Source organism: Pseudorasbora parva, chromosome 21 (genome assembly GCF_024679245.1).
Source record: "Pseudorasbora parva isolate DD20220531a chromosome 21, ASM2467924v1, whole genome shotgun sequence".
Taxonomy (NCBI): Eukaryota; Metazoa; Chordata; class Actinopteri; order Cypriniformes; family Gobionidae; genus Pseudorasbora; species Pseudorasbora parva.
In genome coordinates this window covers 5,975,306-6,002,919 of record NC_090192.1, presented here as the reverse complement: position 1 = coordinate 6,002,919, position 27,614 = coordinate 5,975,306, and the positions used below count along the sequence as shown (strand labels likewise).

The 27,614-nt window shown below is 40.2% G+C and overlaps 1 protein-coding gene across 3 annotated transcripts; it reads left to right on the top strand.

The window, feature by feature from the left end:
- Positions 1-97: 97 nt before the first annotated feature.
- On the top strand, positions 98-27,379 carry prr12a (proline rich 12a). Of its 3 annotated transcripts, XM_067429945.1 has the most exons (16): positions 100-772; positions 906-1,094; positions 8,232-8,389; positions 8,961-9,122; positions 9,640-14,180; positions 14,416-14,601; positions 15,402-16,083; positions 16,230-16,720; positions 16,850-16,966; positions 18,164-18,297; positions 21,354-21,778; positions 22,322-22,444; positions 22,543-22,640; positions 23,534-23,665; positions 25,876-25,971; positions 26,058-27,379. In XM_067429945.1, the coding sequence occupies exons 2-16, from the start codon at positions 1,012-1,014 to the stop codon at positions 26,190-26,192; spliced, it is 7,563 nt and encodes a 2,520-aa protein (XP_067286046.1). In that variant the 5' UTR covers positions 100-772; positions 906-1,011; the 3' UTR covers positions 26,193-27,379. The 3 variants fall into 3 exon arrangements, with proteins under 3 accessions (XP_067286047.1, XP_067286046.1, XP_067286045.1); XM_067429946.1 differs by having other exon boundaries at positions 98-1,094; positions 22,325-22,444; XM_067429944.1 differs by having other exon boundaries at positions 100-1,094.
- Positions 27,380-27,614: the final 235 nt, after the last annotated feature.

Sequence of the window (27,614 nt, the reverse complement as noted above, 5' to 3'; positions counted from 1 at the left end):
CGAAGCCCACAATGAATCTTCAATGCTCTTCACGTGAAGGCCGCCAGACATCCCTGAACGTGCATCTGCGAATGTCTCCCCCTTCTCTGGGCTCTGACCATTTTGGTTGAATTAGAGGGAGCAGTGTGTTCCGGGAATAGCTTCTGTTAGAGGCCGAGGGGAGGCGGAGGTGAGGTGAACTAGACTACGCGTGAGCTCGAGTATGAGAGAGACAGAGGGGAGGGAGAAGGGAGAGAAACAGCCGCCTTCAAAAATGGCGTCTTCGAGGGAAAATGACTAATATTATGAAAAAGCAGGCCTCGAGCTCGGCTTTCAAGCGAACTGTGCGGGATTTGCACGCAGCGTCTGTTTTTTGATATCGTCGTGTTGAATGCAAGGCAAAGCGCGCGAGGCGAACGGGATTTACTGAAAATACAGCAGCAAGTAACACCATCTTATTTTGATGCGTCGACAGGGCTAGCGGCTAGCTCACAACAACACTGTGGGTGGAATTTAAACATTGCATTTTATATTCCTCCAAATTCGCTCGCAATATAGTTGCATGGGCGATGTAGCAGATGTTTAACGGCCGATGCCCCTTGCTTGGTTGATGCATATTTCATACAACTAAAGTAAGTGGAGAAAGGGGAGGAGAAACAAGGGAAAGGACGTATACGGTCATATGCGTCCATCAGTAATTTATCGGTAACCAGGTCAAACCGAATTATTCGCAGCCCGTCAGGAGCATGGCATTACTTGATCTGATTTTAAATGAGAAAAGGCTGAAAAAGAGGTGAGTTATTTCGTCGGAGGTGGTCGGTGAACACCCCCTCTATCACGCACGCACTCATCTCCTCCCCTCCATTTCCCTCTCCCTTTTCAATATGCTATTTTTCACTCTTATGGACTTAGTCGTCTCTCACCAGGAAGAATGATTAAAAACTGACAACAGGACCGCGATCTCGCTGTGCAAAAAATAGTTTTGCACCGAAGTCGTTCGCTCGCATCCTGCCGCGCGCGTATTGCGAAGCAATGGATAGAAATTACCCGGGAGCTGGGTTCGGTGATTTGGGCGCAGGAGCCGGATGGAGCTACGAGAGATCAGCCAAAGCAAGGTAAGCATGCAGCCATGCTGAAAACACAGAATGGTGTCCGCTGTTTTGGGACAAAACAGACTGTGAAAACCCATGCATTTGCATCTGACTCTGACGATGCATTTGCGTAGGATGTCATAAGGTATTAGTGTAGCTATTGTTATTCAAATAAGCGAGGGATTGCGTCTTTGGAAATTCAAGTGTGATTGATGGACTAATGTGCGGTTTGGGGAGGAGAGGGAAGAAAAAAGGTGGGGGGCGGGGTGAAGTCCTCTCGCACGATTTTATTACAGATCCCATCGTAGATTCATTTAGCATCCCCAATGAATGAGGGGGCTCTTTCGGGTCAAGTCTATTGAGAGGAAAAGAACGCGAAGTACAGATGCTGCAGCTTACCTGCGCTCTTTTATTGGCAATGTTGATTAAAACACACCGTCTCAGAATCAAACATCACATGGAACATTATATATTCCTAGCATTTTGCTCGTATGCCTCGTTGTTTTATAAATCGTGGAAACAATACTACGCGGCCTCTGATGATGAGGAGCCACAGCCAAACCTCCCATTCAGCTGACGTTAGCTAACCTCTTCATGCTGTTGTCGCATGTGGGCCTACTATTGATTCGAGCCAGAAAACGGTATAAAATTGACGTTTACTTCAAAAATAACAAAATAGCCACCGTTTCTGTTAAGATATGCTGCGTAAGCTAGCTCTCGCGCTCGTTCTTCTGAAGATGGGAGCGACCTGCGGTGCTAACGAGTTAGCATACAATGCTATTCTTACTGTTACAGATTAGGACGTTATTTCCAGCCAACAAACCATTGCATAAATAGAAAAGTAAAAAACAAAAACAAATGGCATGATCACTAAAGTGTATTTAAATTTAAAAATACTTAATTGACTTGATTGTTTTACATACAATAATGCCAAAGCATCACTTACACACATTACAGACAGGAAACATAATACTTATAAGCCAATAATGTTCATAAAAATACAATTTAATATAGAGGGTTTTGAACAAAATATCATTGTACTAGAGGAGAGCAGATCGGTGTTTTCTGAGGGTATAACATTTGCTCAAATATTATGGTTCACTCAAAAATTCTCAATGTCAAGTTGTTCCAAACATTAATTTATTTTCTTTGCTGAACACAAAATAATATTTTGATGAAGAATGTAGATAACGGCTGGGTGATGGACCCCATTCAGGTCCATAGTATTTTTTTCCCCCTACTGTGGAAGTCAATGAGGCTCATCAACTGTTTAGTTCTCCACATATTCTTTAAAATGTCTTATTTTATGTTCAGCAAAAGACAAGTTTAGAACAATGTTCATACAAGTTTAGAACAACTTGTGGGAGAGTAAATGATGATGGATTTAATTTTTTGAGTGAACTATCCTATTCTATTTAAATATTATAAATGATCCAGTTGCCTTACAGAAATGTTGTGTATTAATATCTGATAAGTTGTGAAATCGCTGTGGTAGCTATAAGGATATAAATGGATAAGTTGAGGTGTTTTTGTATTACAGATATCTAAATATTAGGGGTGCACCAATATTAAAAAATAATAATTACATGTTATGTACATGGTAAATATGAAAAAAATCCATATTTAAAAAAAGAAAAAGAAAATAAGTGTTATAATTTAGGAATCCAAAAAGTATACAAAAGCTGGAAAAAGCAAAACAATGAAAAACAACAAAGAAACATTAACCAAGGCCACTCTTTTAGTAATGCACTTAACATTTTTTAATGGTATGATTTGCTTTTGACATAGATGGTCAGGTATTTCAAAAGTATTTACATGTTTTAAATGATCATTCAAATTTATGAATTTTGTTCTAATAAGCAATTAGGGCTGCTCAATTATTGCAAAATCATACTCACAATTATTTTTGGTCAGTATTGAAATATCGATGATTTAACATAATTATAGGTGGGTGATATGATCAAAGTCTTATTTCTTGATTTGAGTCATTTTGAATATCAGTGAACTTTCACAATTATTGATACTTCAGCAAAAACGAATACTAGGTTAACTAATAAAACAAAGCGGACCTTAAAATAATTACATAAGACAAGTAAACAGTTAGCTACACAATAAGAACAAATAAACTACTTAGGAACAAAACAAATGAAAATACTAAATAAATAAACTGTATTTTAAGTTTTTCAGATGATATAGGCCTATTAGCAGTGGTATTTAGATAAATAATAGCCTATAAACGAAAAAAGTGAATAATTAAGGGTAAAATAACAATGCATAGTCTTAATGTACACTAGGGCTGTTTGATTATGGCTAAAATCATAATCAATGTTATTTTGCTCAATATTTAAATTACGGTTATATAACACTATTATAGGTGGGTGTTATGATCAAAGTCTTATTTCATGATATGAGTAATTTTAAATGTCAGGGAAATTTCACAATTTTTAATACTTCAGCAAAAAAGTAATAATAGCTTATTTAATATAAGTAGTTATTTTAGTTTTAAGTCCTCAAAACAGTTACAGGAGACAAGTAAACAGCAATGCAAAAAGAGCAAAAACTAAATTACTAACAAAACCAACAAAAAATCCAACAGAACAAAAATATAAATTAAATAAACAGTGCTGTGTTTTTCAGGAAGATACCGTGGTGTTTAGATAATTAAAAGCCTACTACAGAAATTGAATAATCAAATGTAAAATAATACTGCTGTATACATTAAATATAGAATGATCCTTTTTAAAACTACAATTTATTCATTCAAGAACAGTGAGTGATTTTATCTTTCTCTTGTGTTGTTTGACTAATAGGCTTGCTTCGATTGTGGATGTTACCGATGTTCGGACTCAATACTCGTTACATCACCGCGGCACCACCCCCACCGTTGTTCTGATATTTTTTAATAGTAAAAAAAATCATTTTGTTCAGTTTGAGAACAGACAATACATATAAAAACTGGACGTGTCTGCTCAATAAAGAATGATCCGAATGAGTGTCGCAGCACAAACTCAGCAGGAGTCAGATCTCATTCATCACCAGAGCGACTGAGATGATCACGGAACATTTGGTTTCGAAGAGAAATGTAAAAGCGCCTATTTAAGGAAGATTGTCATTATACTCTGATGTTGTTGTGTTTTTCATTAAGAATAATAGGCTAATGAACTCACAATTCAAGCAACCCGTCCCCAAATTGGCGCTAATTCAAAACCAAAACTAAAATGTGCTCGTCCGTACAGAGTGCGTGTTAACGGACGAACTGTCATTCACGGTGTGTGCGCACTGGCACGTTTTCAGTTCATGCATATGGAAGCTTAACTTTCATAGGAATTAATTTTAACCACTTGCTTTGCTCCACTCCGTTATGAATGCCCGACCGGGCGTGTGCATGTTACATTCAGGTAGATAGAATTAGTGATTTAAAAGCCCAGTTGGTGATACCGGTATTACCGGTGTTGTCAGATGTTGATTAACCGGTGGGAAAATTTCCTCACTGTCTCATTCCTATTGACTAACAATACTGATTGCAGCAATATGTATTAGGCTGCTGTCACTTTAAGAGCTGCTTGGATCAAATATAGTGTTACACATGCGCTCTTTCTCAGTGTTTACATTCATTTAACCTTTTAAGCTCTGGGACCATTTTTGGGGATTTCCAACTCGATTTAGCCTTCCTATGATTAAAAAGCTTCACATACAGACATACTATGGTTTAAATACACAATTTTGGTAGCAGGTGGAAATTACATAAAAAATAATATTCCTCCATTCAGATCCATTTGAATTAATGTTGCATACATGATACAGACTAAATTTGTTTCAAGTTTTTACTGCAATCTAGAGCACATTTTCAAAAGTGAGTTTATAACCAAAAAAATCTAAATGCTAATCTTTATTGGAGGGTTTATTACAGCTCAGATAACATATAATTAAATGTTTGTCACTTTTAGCAGTGGTTTATGTAACTTCGAAGGGTTTCCAGTAAAATAACATCAGCTTTTTGTATTTAGACATTGCAATTTGGGTAGGCCAAATCCAGGCGGAAATGGTCCCAGATCAATTTAGTGTAACTAAGTTACTTTGTGTAAAACAAATGCCAAAGTCATGCATATGAGGTAAGAGCTCCTCCACAGACATTTCAAATTTAAAGTATAAACTTGATGATGTCATTCTGGACCCTGATCAAGATATAACCGACTGTGTTTTACAAGGATAATTTCCAAAATGGCATTTCGACATGTAGACTATTTTACAGTTCAGGCATGTCTGTGAAACTCACACTTCTTTGCCTATGTGTATTCTATCCCTTATCGGATTGTGCGCACGAGGCCACCTATAGGTAACCGTATATCTCTTTTGCGGCTTAATACACTTTTAATAACACTGCTTAATATCAAGCATGTCCTGCAGTTTAGCAACAATCAACTGTATTTTACAACACTCACTTATTTGGATATTAAGTTTATTTTTTGGGAGGAACGAAAGAGCACCGCTGTGAAGGAAAGGAAGGTGTGTGGGATGGAATTTAGCAGCTTTACAATAATCGTTTTTACGTTAATTATCTTGTTTTCATAAACGTTGGAAGCCGAAACCTAAATTTAAAATCAAATACGATTTATCACACAGCCCATTTAATGGTTTGTTCACCCAAAAATTTAAATTCTGTCATTAATTTGAACATCTTTGGAACACAAATTAAGATATTTGTAATGAACTGCGAGAGTTTTCTGGCCTGGATTTCATCAACAAATTAAGTAATAATTTTTGTTTTTGGTGAGTAATTAATGTCAGAAGTTTCATTTTTGGGTGAACTATACCTTTAAGTATAGATTAATTTTAATTAAAGCAGCTTAAGTTATTCAGTCAAGATCAGTTTCTTCTGTCATTTGTTGCTTGATTACCATTGACAAACTGCTTCAGGTATATTAGGATGCTATTATTTTAAGATATTTCACGGATACAGTATACGGTTCTATACACTCTAAAAAATGCTGGGTTAAAAACAACCCAACAAAACAATTGGGTTGTTTTTACCAAATGGTTGAGTTGTTCTGACCCAGCAATTGGGTTGTCTTAAGCAACATTTAACCCAACCACTGGGTTAAAACAACTCAACCACTGGGTTAAAACAACTCAACCATTGGGTTAAAACAACTCAATTTTTGGGTTGGTGCATTTTCAACCCAACTTGGGTTGTTTTTAACCCAGCATTTTTTAGAGTGTAGTAGGAAAAAAATACTATTGTGTTGTAAAATACTAGATTTTAGACTAGAGTTTGGGCCTTTAGGGAGGAATGAAAGTGCACCGCTGTGTGGCAGCAGCACAGTAATCGCTACCTCGATTCTTGTTTTCATAATCAAATTAAGTAATTCCACAGCCATATTATCAATTTAAAGGTGCCCTAGAATGAAAAATTGAATTAACCTTGAAATAATAAGAGTTCAGTACATGGACATCACATACTGTGAGTCTCAAACACCATTGCCTCCTACTTCTTATGTAAATCTCGTGAATCAAAACCACCACGGAAAAATAAGTGCTTCTCAACATAAGGCCAACCATGACGCAAGCGTTTGGGATCATTTATATGCACGCCCCCAACATTTGCATCTGTCCTAAAATGTTCATTGTCAGGCGGAACTGACGGAGCCGAATCATCGGGACTGCAGGTAAAGACACTTGAGGATAGTGAAAACGGCTCTCACGACACGTCAGATTTAGGCTGTGCAGGAGACTGTTGTCATATGTCAACAGTCATGGTTGAGTTTTATTATAATCGGAAACCACAACAATTTATTTCAAAATCATTCGTTTGTTTGTTCGGCCTATTTCAAGCAAGCTTTGCTCAGCGTCTTAAACTGAAGAAAAGGGGCGACTATATTCCTGCAAGCAGTAAGTAGTCTAGTGAATTATCCACTTATTGACTGTTTAAACAATTTCTGATTAAGTTGAACGTTTCTCAGAGAGAACACATTGTTTAGATAACGCAAGATGCTTACAGTAACAATAAGAAACTCCAAGTACCATACAAAACTAAATAGTGTGTCTAATGACAAAGGTTAGTATTATTTTGTATTACAAAATACAACCGTAGATACGTTGCTTACAGATCGTTCACTCGATCCTTCTAGCAAGCGTCACCTTTTCATCCATATAAGTTAAAACGACATTCATTTGACAAGGCTATTCATTTTGTAAAAAATACAAGTTATATATTTATATTTTTGAGAACTGAAGTAGGCCTATGATGTTTTCTTATGCTTGTTTAGAGTACATCACAGTCACTGCGTAGCCTACATTGTGACTAACATTATATAAAATGTAGACTGAATGACACTTCAAGCAGAACATCTCAAGTGGAGATAGCTAAAATGCAGCTTACTTGTTTATTGGTGTTTTCAGATCATCCGTGCGCGAGAGAGAGCTTGCGTGCATGTGGTTGCCAGATTGGACATGTTTAGGTAAAACACCGGATAGTATACAGTTTTTTTTCATGGAAAGCTCAGTTTGGGGGGTTAATTACTTAAATCTGGCAACCGCAAACACGCGAGCTCTTCCTCGTGCGCGGATGATCTGAAAACACCAAATAAACAAGCAAGCTGCATTTTTTCGATCTCCATTTGTGATGTTTTGCTTAAAGTGTCATTCAGTCGGTCTGTGTGTTCTGTCAGGACTCACGAGCCGCTTCGCTGAACAACTGAACTGCAGTGTGCTGTGAGCGGCTGAAATAAGCCAATCAGAGCAGAGCTCAACATTAATATTCATGACTCTTTCAAATAAGGCAAAAACAGAGCATTACATCCTAGAGACAATTTATAGGGTTGTAAATTGACCTGTAAAACTATCTGGACAATTTTTGCCCTTAAATAAGCCAAATACCCTCTATGTTGATATCAGAGAACAATTTAACATATTGTTTCAAATCATTCTAGGGCACCTTTAAATAAACGTAATGGAGTTGAATTGAAAGTTAACAGTAAATTACTCTTTACAAAATTGCTTTCATGATCACTAGATATACATTTTTATAGCAGTAATGTACAAAGAGAAATTACTTTATGCAAACTATTGCTGTTAAATAAAATAAAGATGTTAAATGTTAAATGGTTTTACACTGGTTTTAAGCCTCATGGATTATTCATGCTAAAGTTCTGGTCTTGTCAGCTTGGTGTACGGCAGCTCTAGATCATCACATCCGGAGTCTGAACTTCTTCATCGCCAGGCCTATGCCACTCCCCATCCCCTGCAGGGTTATGCTACCAATCACCATCCTGGTGGATCTGGCCAGGGTGGGGCTTGGGGTGCAGCTGGAAGGAGCCTGGGTGAGTGACACTACTTTGAGTCCACATCTGATTTTGCTTCATTGTATCATGTTGAAATATATAGCCCCACAGTACATATGGAATGGCTGATTTTTTGCTGAGTAATATATCTAATAAATGATGCTGATCATTTATTACAGTAATTTATGTATGGTAATTTAAACTGATCACCTCAAATCAAAACATTTTTGCATGTGAATTTGAAATAGTTATTTTTTGATGATTGTGTTGTGAACACTTTACTTGCATACCAGGGTGCATCACATTCTCTTCCTAGACTACCATGATTGGTTTACAGCAAACAATGTATAAGTCAATACCAGGGTTGTCACCTGCACAATACCAAATTTCAGTTGTCAATACCAATATCAGACAAATATACTAGCAAAATAATTTTAAAAGTAAAATATTCCTGTAATCGAGTAGGTAATGAAAACAAATAAACTGATATAATAATAAAAAGGAAACAAGGTTTATTGTTTTTTTTCCCCTTTCATGTTTGTAATAGCTGGATCAAGTGTGCTAAATGTGCTCATAACCTAGTTGTTTTTCATGTATGTTTTCCTCTTAGGCCTGTCTGGACTTTTTGATGCTGGGCTCCACCACGCAAGTCCATCAGGCCCAGATCCATCGGTTATGAACCTTATATCTGCACTAGAGTCCCGGGGTCCACAGCCACCTCCCTCTGCCTCATCCCTCCTATCTCAGTTTCGCACTCCATCATGGCAGACTGGTAAGCTGAACTTACTGAGTTGTATGGGGTTTGCATAGGTGTTTCTTCTATTTTAATAATGTACAACAAATTACACCAAGACTGCATAGTCAATTCATCAATGTACTGAGTATATGGTGGAAATGCTGGTAAACACTAAGGTTGTGTGGCCACCAAAGCATTTTTTTTTTTCCAGAGGCTAGCATATTTCAATGGGAGTGCCAAATTTTTAGCTCCGAACGTTGGGAGTTGACTTTGGGTAATATGTAGCACAATTGAAAAAATTGCTGCACTGCTGAAGCACTCCCAGGCACTAGGTGTTTTCAGCAGAGCGCCTGGCATTTTCAGCTGGCAAAAAATGCTTTGGTGAACATATGGCCTAAGTACAGTCAGCCAGGACTGTCATCACTGTTGCTATAGCAACAACAATCAAAAATTAATTTCCTCTCTTGTAATACTCGATGTGCACATCTGTTCAAAGCCATTTTTCTTTGCCTTAGCTTTTATCTTTTCTTTGTGTCTTTTCTCTACATTTTAGCCATGCACACACCTGCCCCTGCAGAACTCTTCATCTCTGGTGCCCTTCCTGGATCTGGATCCTTCCCATCCTCTTCTGCTTTGTCGGCCTATCAACACCCAGCGTCATTCTCAGGGCGCTCCTTCCCAGGTGTGACCCCCTCATTGTCCTTACAGGACACACCCACTTTCAGTCCCACCTCCAATGGCCTCCTGTCACCCCATGATCCTTTACTCCACATCAAGACGCCTTCTCAGTCAAGCCTGGGCTTTGACCGTCTGTTATCATCACAAGGTGCAGCTGCGGCTTACCGTGGAAGTCATGATCCTTCTGGGAGTGGGGTCACATCTGCTCAAGCCTCCTCTGCAGCCTCAGTTTCTGCCCGCCATATACAGTCTCATCAGTTCAACTTGTTGTCCTCCCAGCTTCAAGATCAGTCCTCCCAATTGTACAGTGCCTCTGTGTTTTCCTCTACCCCTGCTCCACCTCAGCCAACATCCCAAGAGCGGACAGTACCAAGACAAGACAGTGTAATTAAACACTACCAACGTCCCTCTCCAGCACAAGCCCCCTCATCCACCCCTCACCCCCTGCAGCACTACCTCAGCTGTGGGGTGTCAGGATATCAGCAAGCCACTCATACTCGCCATGCTGGCCTCTCTTGCAGTCCTCTAGGTGAACACAGTCCTTCCTCTGACCACAAACCCTCCCCCAGGACTGAACAGTACAGACCAATAATCCAACCTTCTTATGGGTCTTCATCATCTACATCCTCTGGTGGGGCTGGAAAGGGGACGAAGAGCAGCTCCAGTAGTGGTTACTCCTCTTCTGGATCTGCATCTTCTTCCAGAACCCCCCACACACCACCCTCGGCCTCTTCTGCATCATCCTCATCTTCATCTTCATCATCCTCCTCTGCGTCTGCTAGTGCTAGGCAGTCTAATTCCATTCCAACCTCCACTTCTGCCTCGGCATCCTCTCGGCAACAGCCGCCAACTCAGACTGTACCTCCTCCACCCCAGTCACATTCGCAGCCCTCTCAGAGCTCCTCTAACTCCACCCAGCAAACCCTTCCCAAGTCATGCCTCTCGGGTTATGGATCCCCAGTGGCTCCAGTTAAGTCATCGAGTGGTTTAACTGGCCAGACCCCTCCTCAACCTCAACCTCAGTCTTTCTCTCCAAATCAGCCTCCCCAATCACACCTTTCTCAGTCATATGGGGGATTTAGTTCTCCACAGTCTCATGATCTTCCTTCAGCTAGGACCTCTGGGGTTGCTAAAGGCTATGGGAATTTGGGAAGTCAGTCGTTTTCAGCAGATTCAGTATATGGGACTGATTCAGGATATGGGTCTCTGCCACCCTCCCTAGGAGGTGCTGGAAGTCCATCAATGGGTTATGGTGCATCAGGACACTCTCCTGCCCTTCTAAGGTCAGGAGCAAGTGGTGGAACAACTGGTGGTAGTAGTAGTGGAGGCAGCACAGGAACTGGAGGCAGTGGTAGCGTGGGAGGTGGAGGAGGTGGTAGTGGATCCTACCACATACCTGATTCCAGCCCATCTCCATCTGGCAATTCTGGAATTATCCGCCCTGGTCTGCATTCCCCTGTACCTTCACGACCTGTTCAGTCGCCTGTTGGAACAGGATCCAACAAATATTTATCTTCTGTTCTCTCACCTTCATTTCTGCCTTCCCCACAAGGGTACCCAGACACAAGAGGACCTCGATCACAATCCTACCACCCATCTGCTCCTCCCAAAACAAAGTCTGATAACAGCATACTTGGTGTAACAGAGTCAAGGCCACAACAGGACGATGATGTTGATGATGATTTCCTCATCCAACACCTTCTTCAAGCCCAGAGTCCTGCTCCTCAAGGATCACATCACCATCCTCCTCAAAGCCATCATTCCTCACAGTCCACCCAGCAGCCTCCAGTCCTTCCTGCTCAGGATGGAAATAAAGGGCTTGCTTATGAGATGAGTAAAAGCTCAGAAGAGCGGTACCACCTTCAAAGTGTTATTCGAACACACAGTGCCACCTCTAATGCTGCCGTCTCTGGCACAGGGAGTGGAGCTGGACTGGACAGTCAGTTGGAGATGTCCCTAAAGAAACAGCAACAGCACCAACAACAACAACAGCAGCAACAACATCAGCAGCAGCAGCAACAGCAACATAAACAACAACAACAACAACAACAACCACAACAGAAAAGCAGCAGAACAGTAAGTGATGGAGGACGAGGGAGTTCAGATCAAACACATTCCCATCCTCACCATCACCATGATTCTTTGGGATCAGTGGTGCATTATGGGCGAGGTGACCCTTATTCCCAACACTCCATTCCTCAACACTCCACCTCCCACCATCAACACACTCCACATACACCAACACACCCACACCTACACTCTCACCCACACATGGATCTTCAGAAAAAGCCTCAAGATTCAGGAGATATGGCTTACATGCGCAAGACACCTGATGTGCAGCAACATCACCATCAGCATCAACAGACACATCAACAGCAAACTCAACATCATCAGTCACATCCACAACAACATCAACAACAATCACAGCAGCAACAGCATCATTCTCAGTCACAGTCACTTATGGACTCGCCCACTGACCAGTCTCGCCAACCGTCTCATTTGCTGCAGTCTGTGCTGTCCCATACCCGCAGCAAAATAGACCCTCAGCAACAGCAGCATTCTGTAAGCCAGCAGGCCCTTATGGAAGCCACTGGGGGAGTTGTGTCAGCAGAGACCCATTCCCAGCCCCAGACATCCCAGCTCCAACTACAGCTTCAATCCCAAGCTTTGGAAGCAGCTGGTCACTATGGTCATGGCTCTCAGCAGCAAGACCAGAGCCGCCCTAAGTCTAACACAGTGTCTTCACTAGACATGCTAGAGCATTCCCTCTCTCGGACATCTAGCCAAGAGGGGGCAATGGTGGATGAGAGGTCAGGAGGTGAAGGAAGCAGAGGGAATTCTGGAGCAGCAACAGCAGGAAGTGTAGAAAGGCGTCAGTCACAGGAACAGCAAAGACTTTCATCTCACCACCCAACGCAGCACCATGCCTCGGAGTTACACTCATATCTTCCTGAGCCAGACATGAGTTTATCGACAACCTCCCATGGACACCACCTCTCCCACCATCACCACCAACAGCAACAAGCGTCACAAGGACCTCAACATCCTAACTCCCACCATCAACACCCTCACTCCTCCCATACTAATCAGCAAAGCCATCATCATCTTCCTCCGCAGGGCTCCTCTGCAGCCTCTCAGCAACAAGAGCAGTCTCACCCCTCTCATGCCTCACAGATTCCTCAAGCTCAACTTGACCAGCATCAAGGAGAGCCCCACTTTGACACCAGGAATCCAGCAGCAAAATCAAATCAAAACCAAAATCAAAGCCAACAAAGCCAGAGGTTTGTTCCTTTAACATCCATCTGCTTCCCTGATTCTCTTCTCCCAGATGAGGACCGCTCGTTCTTTCCTGGAATGGAGGATATGTTCTGCCCAGAGGAATACAAATCCAGTTGCTCAGGAGGAACTGGGCAGGGTCAAGATGGGGTTGCACCTGGCCAAACAGTGCAGGAAGGAATGGAAGGAATTAAAACGACACCTGGAGGAGGAGACAATACAGGTCCAAGTTATGATATGCTTGGCCATCATAGTGACCAGGGGTATGGGCAGTATTGTCATGATCTTTCAGAACCTGATAATGGAACCATGCATTTAGATCTTGATTCATTGAAGACTCATGAACTCCCATCCACTGTCAACACAGAGCAGCTTGGACTAATCCAATCTCAACCAGCCAACCTTGGAATGGGGACAACTGGAACTGTTGGGGAAGGATCTGGTGCCAAAATAGGTGGTACTGGAGGATCTGGGTCTGGATCCACAGGTCTAACCTCTCCAATTTTCTGTTCTTCTCGCCCAAAGAAGCTTCTGAAATCCAGTTCCTTTCATCTGCTGAAGGAGAGACCTGATCCAAACTCCTTGCCCAAGAAGAGCTATGCACAGGAGTATGAATTTGAGGATGATGAGGATAAGGCTGATGTCCCAGCTGACATTCGCCTCAACAGCCGAAGCCGACTTCCTGATCTGATACCAGACCTTGTGTCCAGTTGTCGTAAATCAAGTGGAGTGGGAGGGGGAACTTTAAGCCCTTTAATGGGGGATCTAGATTTTGGATACCCATCCCTTGGTCCTCCTCCTCAGTTGTTGCCACAGGATGGACCGAAGAAAAGAGGCAGGAAGCCCACAAAACCCAAGCGAGAAGGACCACCAAGGCCTCGTGGACGACCACGTATACGCCCGTTGCCAGAACCTCACCACTCTAGGGGTATGATGGGAGAGTATGGAACAGGATATGTTCCTGAAAGAGGCAGAGGCAGAGGAAGAGGAAGAGGCAGAGGTAAACGGGATGAATCCATGATGGACATGGAGATAGCCAATAAAGATCCAAATCAGATGTATCAGCAGCACATGCAGCAGCAAATGCATCACCAATCACAGCAGCAGACACAGCATCAGGAGCCAATCAAACCCATCAAGGTAAGAACAATTTACTGTTACAATTTATATTATACTGTCTAAAAATTGTGAGTTTGATGTTAAACTACCTATGTAGTCATTACAAATCCATATATCAGTGGATCAGTTAACAGCCAATAGTAGAGTTTTTTTAATTACATTTTTTTATCCGTATTGTTTAATATTGAGTATTTAAATTTGTATGTTAATTTCCATCACTTTCCTGGACATTTTCTATAACATCTCCCTCTATTAGATTAAACTTCCTATTGGAAGCATGTCATCTTCTGATGCCTTGCTGCGGACAGACTCCTTATCAGGCACTGATCCGGCTCTCTCAGATGGTTCCCTTGGTTCCGCACCTTCTTTGGGATTGAGCCCTGGGACACCCGGAGTGCCCGACATGAACAGACCTCAAGACAAGAAGTCCAAATCCCAAGAGGTAACCCCCGGTTAAAATTGCAATTTGCGGAAGTTAAAATGCAATTTTTAAAACAAATGAACAAAACAAAATTATAAAGTACACCAGGTTTGTTTTGCCTGCTTGTAGGGCTGCACAATTTGGCCCAAAATTTACTCCTTGTATTTCAGTATGACTAGAGGGTGTAACGATTCCCTCAACTCAGGATGCAATACGATTCATAATACTAATTGCACTTTATGATTTTGTCACGATTTTTTTTTTACAAAATTAGATTTTAAGACTAATTATAAAATAAAAGTTTATTTTACAAGACCTTTATTTTATGGGACAACTGCAGGGTGTCCTGTTGACATGCAGACAGCCTGTAGCTATAAATCAATATAAAGGAACATTTCGGTACACTACACTGGAGAAAAAAAACCTATGGATTATCATATGTTTACGCTATAAACACATGTAATGTCATTCATACTGGAAGCCGGAGGGCACTCTAGTGCAGAAAGTCCAAATATGCCTTACAGAAGTAATAAAACTTATGACGTTCCAGGAAATCCCTAATAGGGACCAAGGCATCCAATCCCCAACATGGATAAAGGCACTTATTAAACATTAAGACCAAAAACACACAAGGTTTATCTGTGTTACTCAATCCATCTTGGGTATTTTCATAAGAATAAAGTATATTAATAACGCAATAGTAATCGACATAGCATATTTACGATTAAACATGCAGCCCTGGAGTTTAGATTCCACAGTAGGGTTTGTGAGCATATATGTACAATTTTATCTAATCATAAATTTTGTCCCTTCATATTTAGTTGGAAGATAAAGAATCAGAGAAGACTGGCTTTGTTGCCTCATTTCTGGATTTTCTTAAGTCTGGAAAAAGGCCATCAGGAATGTCAACGGGCTCCGGTGACAGTGGTGGAAATGAAGATTCATCTCCTGGGAAAAGTGGAGGCATTCGCCCATTATCTCCTCAACCACCACCCCCACCTGCAGCTGTATCTGGATATGGAGATGGGGAAAGTGATGGAGGCCTGTCTTTAGGTGGCTGCCCTAGCCCATGCAAGCGCTTGGATGAAGAGCTGAAAAGGAACCTTGAGACTCTGCCTTCCTTCTCATCCGATGAGGAGGACTCCGTTGGAAAGAACCAGGACCTGCAAAAGAGTATCTCCTCCGCGATCTCTGCTCTGTATGACACTCCTCAAATCACCTCAATGCAGCCTTCTTCGCTTCCTCCACCCCCTCCTCCACCTCCTCCTGAACCGCTGACCCCAACACAGCAGCCGCCAGCCCTCAGCCCTCAACCACCAATGCATACGCACCTGCCCTCACATGCCCATACCCACTCTATTGAGCCTGAAAGATTGCAAAAAGAAGAGCAGGAAGAAGAAATGGACGAAAAAGAGAAAGATGTAGATGAGGTGATTGAGCAAGACAAAGAAGAGAAAGAGAAAGTCTCAGACATGGAGTTGCTAAGTGTCCCAAAATTTGGAGGTAAGGCTTATTTTTGCTTAGCAAACACATCCACTCACCTGTGCTTTGTTAAAATAGGAAATTTCTAAGACTCAGTTGATTTATTTGTTTGCTGTTTTGTTGAATCTGGGTGATTGAAAATTTAAGAGTACCCTTCTCTCTTGCAGACTCGCCAAAGGAAGCCATTGAAGCCCAAGCTCCCCCCTCTCTCCCACCGGTTTCCCCATCATCCCCTGCTCCCTCCTCCACCTCCTCGCCATCACCGCTTCCTCCCCTCCCCCTTCCATCTCCCCCTCCTCCACACGAGGACAATCCTTCCGCCTCTCAGAAATCTCCACCACAGCAGTCCTCGCCTCCACCCAGCCCTGTGGCTTCCACTGTGCCTGTCCTCTCTCCTCTACCTCCTCCTGTAGAGCCTTCTCTCTCCTCTAGCCCACCTTCGCCCAGTCCACCTCCAGTGCAGGAGTCCATTGCAGAGCCCGCCTCCCCTGAAGAGCCCCCTGTGCCTCAAATTCTACCGTTGCACTTGGCACAGAAACAGAGCGGGGCTGCCATTGTTGGAGAGACTGATGAGGATGAGAGTGAGAGTGGAGGTGAGGGTATTTTCAGAGAGAGGGATGAGTTTGTGGTGCGGATTGAGGACATCAGGAGTCTAAAGGTATGGCAATCTGTCTATATTTTTCCAGGTTTTTTAATAATTTTTTTAGCATATATTAAATGCATACCTGCAGACATATAATGTGACGCTATGAAGGTTTAATTCTGTGTTAATCTCATCTCTCTCTAGTTGGCTCTGCAGACAGGGAGAGAGCCACCTCCAATTTGGCGTGTCCAGAAAGCTTTGCTGCAGAAGTTTTCCCCAGAGATTAAGGATGGACAGAGACAGTTTTGTGCCACTAGTAATGTGAGTCATGACCCATCACATCATCTGTAGAAAAGCAGCACACCAATTTTGAGCCATTGCTTACTACATCTGATTATGTTCAGTTCTTGGCACGGCATGGCCCTGATATACTCACAGGGAAGTTCTTATTCATTCGAAATATGTGACCAGTGATTATACTGTTATCGAAACATCTGACTCCACCCACACCGCTGAGAGTGACCTTTAGATGAATATGCAAATATGTGCTGCACTTTTTTAAACAAAATTGAGAAACCGATAAGTGTTTTTTTAACTAAAGCATAAGAAAGGCATCTGATCATCACAACGATATATTTGCACAGGCTCTGCAATTCAGCACCCTGGTAAAGTCACGTGACGTTTATTTATATAGCACTTTATACAATTAGACTGCTTAAAATTAAGCAGCTTTACCATATTAAACATGAAAAATAGTGCCAGTGTCTCTTTTGATCAGAAGTTTATTTATAGTTTAATATTTATAGTGTAGAACTATTAACTAGTTGCTTATTAGCATGCATATTACTAGGATATTGGCTGTTTATTAGTACTTATAAAGCACATAATAATGCATTATTCTGCATGACCTTATTCTACATGCCTTAATCCTACCCAATACCTAAACTTAAATGCTACAAAATCTACCTTACTAACTATATATAATTTAGTTTCAGTTGTAGTTAATAGTCAAGTGTTATCGTACAACTTAATTTTCTACTATAAAGCCACTCTCCAGTGTGTGCATGTTCACGATCGTGGACGTCAGAACTCGACCAACTGAACAGGAGAAATAGTCCAGATTTCCACTTGAAGCGGACCCTCTGCTCAGTCTCCCAAGTCCAAACGAAGTTTGTTTTAGCCTGATTTTGTTCGAAATGACGTCATATCAGTTTGTTCTTTGATTTAGCTTGAAGTATATTGCTGCCTTTATTATTACTTGTAATAATACAAAAACAACCAGCAACATCATGGCAACCATTCAGATCAAAAAATCATAAAAAAAATCAGAAATGGTAAAAATCAATTAATGGGAAAGTATGCATATTGAGCAGTACAATATTTATTATATTAAGTTATGGGTGATTCTTCTTTAGTTTTGACATGTGTATTAGCTGCATTTTAAGTTGTCACTAAATGTTTCTAAATTTAGTCTCTACTTTTGTCCGCTTCTCTTTTATTTCTTTATCTTCCTCCTAGTATCTTGGTTTCTTTGGGGATGCTAAAAAGCGCTACCAGCGGCTGTACGTGAAGTTTCTGGAAAACATAAACAAAAAAGACTACGTGAGGGTCTGTTCCTGTAAGCCCTGGCATAGACCTACTATCAACCTGAGGTATTTTGACCCCTTCATCTGTCTTGCTGCCCTGTCAAGTCAATGACTTCACAACATTTTAGTGTAAAGTATCTCCTTAAGATCCTGGTTTTAGATGGACTACCTAGGTGCTATAGTATCATGTCTAGTGATCTAGAAGATTCAAATAAGCTTTATTCATATTGTGTGACTAATCCTTCAACATTATTTAAACATATTTTTTTCCACCAGTCATTGAACTGCACTCACATGATTGTGAGGTGTCATAGAGACACTTATCTGATGCCCATTGGATGAAGTCTTGTTAGTTGACAGGATATTATGCAAACATTCAATTTGCATGTGCCTTTTTGCTGTAGTGTACTACCTGTAAAGGTGCATTTTTCAGGTTTCAGACACATCCTATATGTCATTATAGAAGTTGCAGTGTATAAGGGCTGTTTACAATAGGACAATAACTATTAAGTTTATATTCATTTTAATCATATTAGAAAAGGAATATCCACACAGCTATAACTATAATTGTTTGAATCTTTTTCAGAAGGATTTTTTTCTTGCTGATGAATGATAAAATAATTCCTAGTCAATCAAAATCCATCCGACTTTTATAAGCTTGAGCATTTGAAGTAGCAGATGCCATTACTGCAGTGGATGGTTAATAAACAGAACATTATTGTACGTTGGTATGGACCCTAATATAGTTGAAATATTTAATGGCCTAGGGACACACCAAACCCACGCTAGAGAACTAGCGTTGATGAAATCCAACGGTTGTCGACTCACGTTGCCTGCGTTGGGGGAAAATATAGCACCTAAACCATAGACCCTAAAAAATATGGATGATGTGTCTTCACTACCTTCCACTGAAGAGATGTTCGAATATGGTTTCCGAATTATGTCGGTGTGAAATAAACAGTTATGGAAATGTAGAAATGAAAGCTAAAGCTCCAATCTCCTCCTGAAAATCCAGAAAAAAAGTCCACTGGTGCCTCAGTGAATTCTTTTGTTCAGAGAAGCTGTCTGTCTCAGCTGTCAATCATAACGTCACACCCCTGTTTTTATAGCTTCAAATAACTAACTAATACCAAACTTATTTAAAAAAACGAACACTAAAAATGACATCAGCGTGATCAAAACTGCTTAAAATGATAGAAAACATCTTTGGCAAAATATTATTTGAAGTGTAATTTTGATTCATTTGTCCCACATCCCATTACAGTACATGGAGAGGGGTTTTTGAACCAAGCAGATACAGTACTGTGCAAAAGTCTTAGGCACATTAGTATTTTCACCCCCAAAAAATATTTTTAAGCCAGTTATTTATATATTTTGCAATAGTGTGTCAGTAGGTAATATCAGTTTACATTTTCAAACAATTATTTTACCATTGTTGCGGGGTAGCACCTTTAGCAACCTTAATTAATTTTCAGTTCTGCTGACGGACAATTATGGACAGTGATTCCGGTAAGAGAATCAGGCACGGGAGAATGATATCCTCTTCAAACTTCTCTTTAATAACATTTGTCAGGCAGTCAGTGACATCCATTTACAATGTGAGGATGGTAGAAACATAATGGAATGTTATGTTGTGGTCTGTAAACAAATAATAAAGTAAACAATATGAATACAATATGTCTGTACATATTCACTACAAAATACCTCACAAAGCAATAATAAATGGGTAAACAGTCATCACAATGAATACTCGAATGTTAGCTGTTGTTATACATTATATAGCAATATAAACATCAATATACGGCATGATGCAGCATATAACAAACTGCATGATCATCCTAACGCGGCTAATCGGATTAGCGTCAATCCGCGATCACGCCCGCGATCGTCATTTGCATAATCACAATAATTCACTAAACATCTGACATTCATAATAACAGCTACAAAGTGTATACTAAACATTCTTTCACATGATTACTCACATTAGTTGCATGAACGCACAACATTGAACAATGTCAGGAGCACACAGGTGGAGCTGTCGTCAGATCAGTCTACAGGAAGTGGCAACTCTGATATCAGTCCGTCAGAACGTGCTACAGATTTTCTGTTCCGGGACGGTCTTTCTCACAACCATTAATTGTAATAATCCATTCCGGTGAGATTTTTGTATGCAGAAGGAGTCTGACAACAGCTGTTTGATCCACACGGAGATCTAATCTCTCCATCATCGAATCCATCGATCTTAAATCCACAAGAACTGCGACAACATCTCCAAGACGCTTGAAGAAACCCTCCTGCAAAGCTACAGTACTGTGAACAGTTTTTGTAAAAAATGCCCTAAAGTGAGAATGCTTTCAAAAAATAATGTCATAAATAGATATTGTTTATCAATGAACTCCTAATAACTAAATCAAATCAGTGTTTGGTGTGGCCAACCTTTGCGTTTTAACAGCTTTTGTCCTGGTACGCTCATAGTTTTTCAGGGAGCTTTGCAGGAGGGTTTCTTCAAGCGTCGTCGAGATGTTGCAGTTCTTGTGGATTTTGTCTAAGTTTCTTCACGTAATCACAGACGGACTCAATGAGATCTTCGTGTGGATCCAACAACTGTTGTCAGACTCCTTCTGCATACAAAAATCTCACTGGAATGGATTATTATTACAATGGTTTGAAAATGTAAACTGATATTACCTACTGGCAAAATATATAAATAACTGAAAATATTTTTACAGTGTTGCTCCGGTATTACATAATTATAACAGCCTTCTGTCTGTTCAGTTTAGATTTACCTGCCAGCTTTCATCACTTTTGTTCTTATTCTCATGCACTTACTCGTTCGCTAAGCTGAACAGCCAATTAGAGTTCTCTCTCTCACCAACGGCCAAAAAAACCCAGACGGCGTCCGTCTAGAGCCAACGATACGGAACACACCGAAAAAAGTCTTCTGACGCTCAAGCGGCCCAGCGTTTACCGGTGGCCGGCTGTCGGTTTGGTGTGTCCCTGGCTTAACAGTTACATTATGTACTAGGGTTGGATGTTTTACATGTTTTGTGGTGCACTGTTGACACGCTTAGCAATGGATCACAGCAGATCATTTCAATAAGGCATATATTTGTATCATTTAGGAGGCAGTCTCAACCAGTCCCGAAGTTAGCTTCGCCCCCCAACAACCAGACTGAGAAAGACAGAGAGAAGATAAGGGAGCCGCGTGAAAGCAGAGAGAAAAACAACATTCGGCTAAAAGAACAGCGGGACAGAGAAAAGGTGCTTAAAACCAGGGAGAAGGAAGAAAAGAAAGAGAGGGAAAAAGAGAAAAAAGCTTCACCTCCACCTCCGCCACCTTCGAAGCCTGAGAAACGGGCGGCGGTGACGGAACGAGGGAAGGTGAAGGAGGAGAAGAGGAGTGGTGGACAGGAGAGGAAGACTGAACGCTCTGCCAAGCCTCAGCCACTAAAGGTAAAGGCTGAGCCTCCGCCCAAGAAACGCAGGAAGTGGCTGAAGGAAGTGCCCTCGTCATCGGAATCAGACTCCTCTGCAAGTGAGGATGAAAGTGAGAAAAAATGTTTTTTTCATTTTCATTTTAAAATAAAAATATATTCATCTTTTGAAACTATATTCATATATTTAAATGAATAAATAATGATAATATAATACGTTTTATTGATTCCCCTGCCATTTTATTAGGGGACACGCGCCCATAGGAGGTTAAGTTAATTTTATTTTCTATATAGCGCCAGATAACAACAGAGGTCAACTTTCAAATATAACAGGTCTATGCATTGTTCTTCTATTAAACAAACGAAATAGCCGTTATGTTATTTGATAATTAATGTATGTGCGAGTTAAAATTTCACACGGACGCATTGGTTCAAGTGCATGCTTTCGCGCTTCGGCTGGTATGTTCAATTATTTAATTATTGCTGGTCTTAAATACACACTCTTTTTGTACACCTTTTTTCTTTAATGTTGGGTTGAAATGCAACTTCAAATGCAGAATAACCATTTTTATACCAAAAAATTAGGACATGTGACATAAAATGGGAGGCTGTGTCCAGTTATGATGGTGAATATAACGTGCCACGTCTCTGTCCAGCAGTCTCAATAAAGGCTGGCCTGAACACGCGTGCGATGCGCGAGATGTACCGGAGCTACGTGGAGATGCTGGTCAGTACAGCGCTCGACCCGGACATGATTCAGGCTCTAGAGGACACCGAAGGTAAAGGAATATGATTACCTCCCAGAAAAACTGCTGTGTTGTCGTTTTCAATGCATGAGATGAAATCACCCTTCTCCTCGTGTTATTGGCTATTTCAGATGAGTTATACCTTCCTCCAATGCGTAAGATCGACAGCCTTCTCAGTGAGCAGAAGAGGAAGCTCTTGAAAAGAATCAATATGAGCTCCCAGCATCAGGTATTTCACCTTTTCATTTGTGCTTGCTTGATTCTTTTATTTCATAGATTCTTTATTCTTTCGTGTCCCTTAGCAACAGGAATCATCAAGGGCTTTCAAACAATGCTTCCGGCACCATTTTTTCCCCAAGGACTTCATACAATAGGTTTTTCTTAAATTACATTTTTTTTCTCACACATCTTTTCATCCTTTATAGAATATGAACAGGATATACAGAAAGTTAAATGTATTTGTATATTAATGCCTCTAACGTAAATTCAATAAATAGGTTGTAACCTTGTAATGGCATAATGAGAAAATGTATACTTAAAAAAACTCCACTAATTCAGTATGCTGAATAACCTACCTTTCAGAAATGAATGTTGAATTCTTAGTCCTTTAGAGACTTTATTCTTTAGTTTTAGATGGCGTTTGCATGACGTATAATATGTTGCTGCTGTATATTCACAGCGGAAAGAGACTTGCATATATTTATCTTAGCATTTTATCATTTCAGAAATGAACTGATCTTAAATGTGATTAGAAAAACTGCACCGTACAGCATTAAACTCACCTGATTCTGAACACCACCAACAGAATAAAATATACATTTCCGTAGGGAAATCTGTGATTTGAATCATTCACGTTGTGTTACTGTAACTCTGAGTTCTTTTTACACGATTAAACACCAGGTGAAAACAACTGCAGGAGACTTTTAATACTTTTTCCAAAACATATGTTTCTTGTACCTACACATTCTTTTTAGCTTTCAAGCACTTTTCTACAAAAAAAGCAGATTTTCCAGGCATTCTAGAAGTGACTTTTTTTAAGCTATATTCAAGCACTTTAATGACCTTGTGCGAACCCTGTAAAACGCGTTCTTCCATGAATGACCTTCTGTTCCTGCTCCACAGGAAACTCTTCACACGTTCCCTCAGATAACTGCGGAGCCCCTGGACTCGGGGACGGTGAGGGTCAGGCTGGGCGGGGAATGCTACAACCGCAAAACCCTGAACCGCATCAAAAAGAGTGTTTCCAAACCACAGGTGATCAGAACCTACTTTTTTTTTTTTACTGTGAACAGTCCCTCTGATACTGGAATCTGATTTAAATTTGGAAACCTTTTTTTCAGTTGAATTAATAGAGATGTCAATTTATGTATAGACAGACAGACAGCAGGGTCTTTTTCACCCCTGATGTTAATTTAATGTAATCTAATGTACATTTTAATTTAAAAATAAAGGCTGTTCTTTGTTTATCAAAATTCACCAGTTTCCCTCAAAAATATGAAGCAGCACAACTGTTTTCAACATTGATTTATATGAAATGTTTCATGAAAAACAAATCCGCATATCAGAATGATTTTTGAAGGATCATGTGACACTGAAGACTGGAGTAGAGATGCTGAAAATAGCTTTGGTCACAGGAATAAATTATATTTTTTAATACATTGAAAAAGATATTTTAACTGTAATAATATCTCACAAAGGCAGTTATGCTCTATATCAGTGAACTCGTCTCTATTGTAGCCTTCAGTTTTCCGGAAACAAATATGCCACAATATTCCTCATTTAAATAATTCACACATAAGGTATACACAAAAACAAGAGGTGAGTCCTGCTTGATTTGCATTTAGTATTAAAGGGGTGTGACTTCACGCGCTCACAGTGGTTGACCGATCACAACACACTAGTCCAGCCAAGCAATCAACACACAACGGGTGTCATTCACTAATAATTGCGTGGATTCTTTCGTATTTGGACGCTCAGGAGAGCTTCTCACGAAAAATCTCCACCTTATTCACAAAACGTTCGTACTCAGGTGAATTTGTTCTTAACCTTATTCTGATGTTAGGGAGTTTGGAGTATTCTAAATGAGTGGCCACGTGCACAAGGTTAGTCTTTTGCGTAAAATGCACCCAAACCATCTCCAAATATAAGGGCTTTCTGCACACACTTTCCTTAACTTTTCGTCTCTTACATCAAACTTGCCGCTGTTCGCAGACGCACTCTCGCCCGATCCTTGAGTAATGCCGAGTGTGCCGTTCTCTGCAGTTCTCACAATAAACACCTTTTATAAAGACCCAGATTACAGAGCTCTCCTTAGTCAGCTGTACATTTGTATTTATTCATTTCATTATATAATTTTATATATGGATTCTAAAATACAATAAATGCAATATTCTTCAATGTAATTAAAGTCATGCTTGGATGAAATATAATTTGTTAACATGATTATAAAGCCATACAGAGTTAGTTCTTTTTGGTTTCAGTCGATATATCCTTTTTTTTAAATGTAAATTTAGAAAAAAATAATTTCCAAATCTTTGGTGAATTTGTTTGTTCGTACAAAATGTTCATATTTCATGCACAAATTTGTGTGTACGCATGCTTTGTGAATGAGACCCATTGAGCTTTTTGGAAGGAGGGGCTTCATAGAGACAGGAACTTAAAGGTGCACTATGTAATTGTATTTTTGCAGAAAAATATCCAAAAACCACTAGGCCAGTGTTATATATTTTGTTCTTTTAAGTTCTTACTAGTGATGTCCCGATCAGGTTTTTTTTGCCTCCGAGTCATTTGATTTTGAGTATCTGCCGATACTGAGTCCCGATCCGATACTTCTATAATGCATAAAAAAAGAATAAAGAAGAGCGAAAAAAACAGGATGTTCCTTATTTTTTATTTTATTCACCTTATTTTAACATTCAACAACTCTAACAAACAGAGCACTTCTGTGAGGTAGCTTGAACAATCAAGTAATAAATAACATAAATTCTTCACTTTTGGATTTTAGTGCAACAGTAAATATAAAAAGACCGGGACAGGCGTTACGCAGATCAGGAAGTACAATGACTATACCAAAAGCACACCCATACTCTCACAGATGCAGAACAATTAATTATGGTGGTGTGAAATAAACAGTTATGGAAATTAAATTAAATTAAATTAAATAACCTGCTCCCAAAAATCCTGAAAAAAGTCCGTTAGTGCCTCAGTGACAACTTCACTCAGTGAAGACGTCGATCTCAGCTCTCAATCATGACATCACACAGCCGTTTTTATAGCATCAAATAACTAACTAAAACTAAACTTATTTTTAAAACGAACACTTGAAATGAAATCATCGTGATGATAACTGCCTACAGTGTCATAAACTAACTTTGGGGAAAAAATATTTGAAGTGTAATTAACAATGCTTTTCAGGTTTTTATAGAGTTCAGATTCTAACATGTCACCATCCCTGTCTCCTCCAGGACCTCAAATTGTCAACAGAAACATGTCGAATCTACAGTCTCTACCATTCACTGCATCATTATAAATATCACACCTTCTTACACTGTAAGAAAGAGGTAAGAACTACATTTCCCACAAGCAGCTGGAGTAAATAAAATCACACATGAACGCACTATTAAAATGATCTTGCCGTTTCTTTTAGACGAACACTATAGAGCAGGCTTCAGAAGATCCTGGACAAGAGGAGGTGGTTCAGCAGTGCATGGCTAATCAGAGCTGGCTGGAGACGCTCTTCAACTCCTTCTTAGAGCTGATGGCCCTCAGCACCAAAGCTTGAGAGAGAGAGAGAGAGCATGGAAAAGGAGGAATCGAGGAGGCCTCGATGTACAAAGAAGCTGAATTTATGGTTGCCTAGCTCCCCTGCCCGCCTCTACGGTTTTACAGAAATTCTCTTTTAAAACGGCTCTTACACAGCGGCGACAGAAGAGGACCGGGCGACGAGCCCAGCAGGTTGCCGCTGGCCAATAACTTGATTTAACTCTTTACAAACGTCACCGAGGCCGCAGACCCGGTGCAGGATCCCTCCTGAGAGTTCAGACGAATGGATACGACCAAACTTGAGATCACCTAAAATGGGCTGACCTCACCGAATTCACTGAATCCGAATGGAAATGGTACACAGAACCATGGAATATACTGTGTGGAGTCTTTATACTTTTTGAATTGACTGATTCATCGTGGGAAATAACTGACAGAAGGAGTCGACACTAGGAGGAACTCTGTTACTGAATTTTACACAAATAATTTTTTAAGACTATAGCAGTTTTATTCTGGCTTTTTTTCTGAAATGAGAGGCGAGAGAGAGTGAAGGTTCTGTTTTATAAACGCGTGCAGATTGGAAAGCTGACATGGGAAGATGCGTGCAACGACATGTGATGACATTCAACGCTTTAGTCTACACGCGTGAAACAAGTGAGCTAAAGTAATACATTTTTATTATTTATAAAGACATTTTTAACAGGAGTTCGCACATACTATACAAACCAGTAATGCTTCATAACGGTTAAATAATTGTTCAGATGTTATAAATGGATCTTATTGCCACATTCTGAGCTGTCTTCCTTTTCGCTCATCGAAGGTGGGTAGATACAATGGAAAATGTCTAATCGTTTTTATCTGTTACGGAGGAGAAAAGAAAGATCAAACTATTTCAAGCTACGCAAACGGTATTATTGCAGTGCGTTCTACAGAAAAAAAATCGAATGGAATTGATAGTGAGAGCGAAGCCTCTGAATCCCATTAGGGAGGGATTATGTATTAGTACTATTTAAAATGGAAATTTGTTTTTATTTGTTTGTCTTTTGTCTGTATTCTGAGTATTATTTTGGAACAATCTAATACTGTGCTTCTTTCAAAAGTAAAGCCTTTGTGTAAATATTGTACAGCTCTTGACAAAAATCTCCCGGTTCTTCTGTACATGGACTATCCCTGTATTTGACAAACGAATAAAACCATCGACAACTGCTTTGTCTCAAATAAGGTATGTTTTTTTCCCCCCTTGAGGTTTACACTTTGGTCCAAAAGTCAGAATTCACTGAAAAATATCCTGTGTGACATGAGATGGATCTTTTTCTTTCTCTGTTTGGCTTCCACGGAACTTCTTCCCTAAATTAGTTTATACAAAGGTTTGTACTTTTCCTTCTTACTACTCTACTTACACTTCCCTTTTTTTTTGTTTATTTGTGCTGTTTTACATTTT

Bases quoted from the DNA above. Each gene is read 5' to 3' on its own strand.
- prr12a (XM_067429945.1), top strand. From the start codon at position 1,012: ATGGATAGAAATTACCCGGGAGCTGGGTTCGGTGATTTGGGCGCAGGA. The intron at 9,123-9,639 runs GTAAGCTGAACT...TCTACATTTTAG, and splicing joins CACTCCATCATGGCAGACTG to CCATGCACACACCTGCCCCT. The intron at 18,298-21,353 runs GTATTTTGACCC...TGTATCATTTAG, and splicing joins AGACCTACTATCAACCTGAG to GAGGCAGTCTCAACCAGTCC.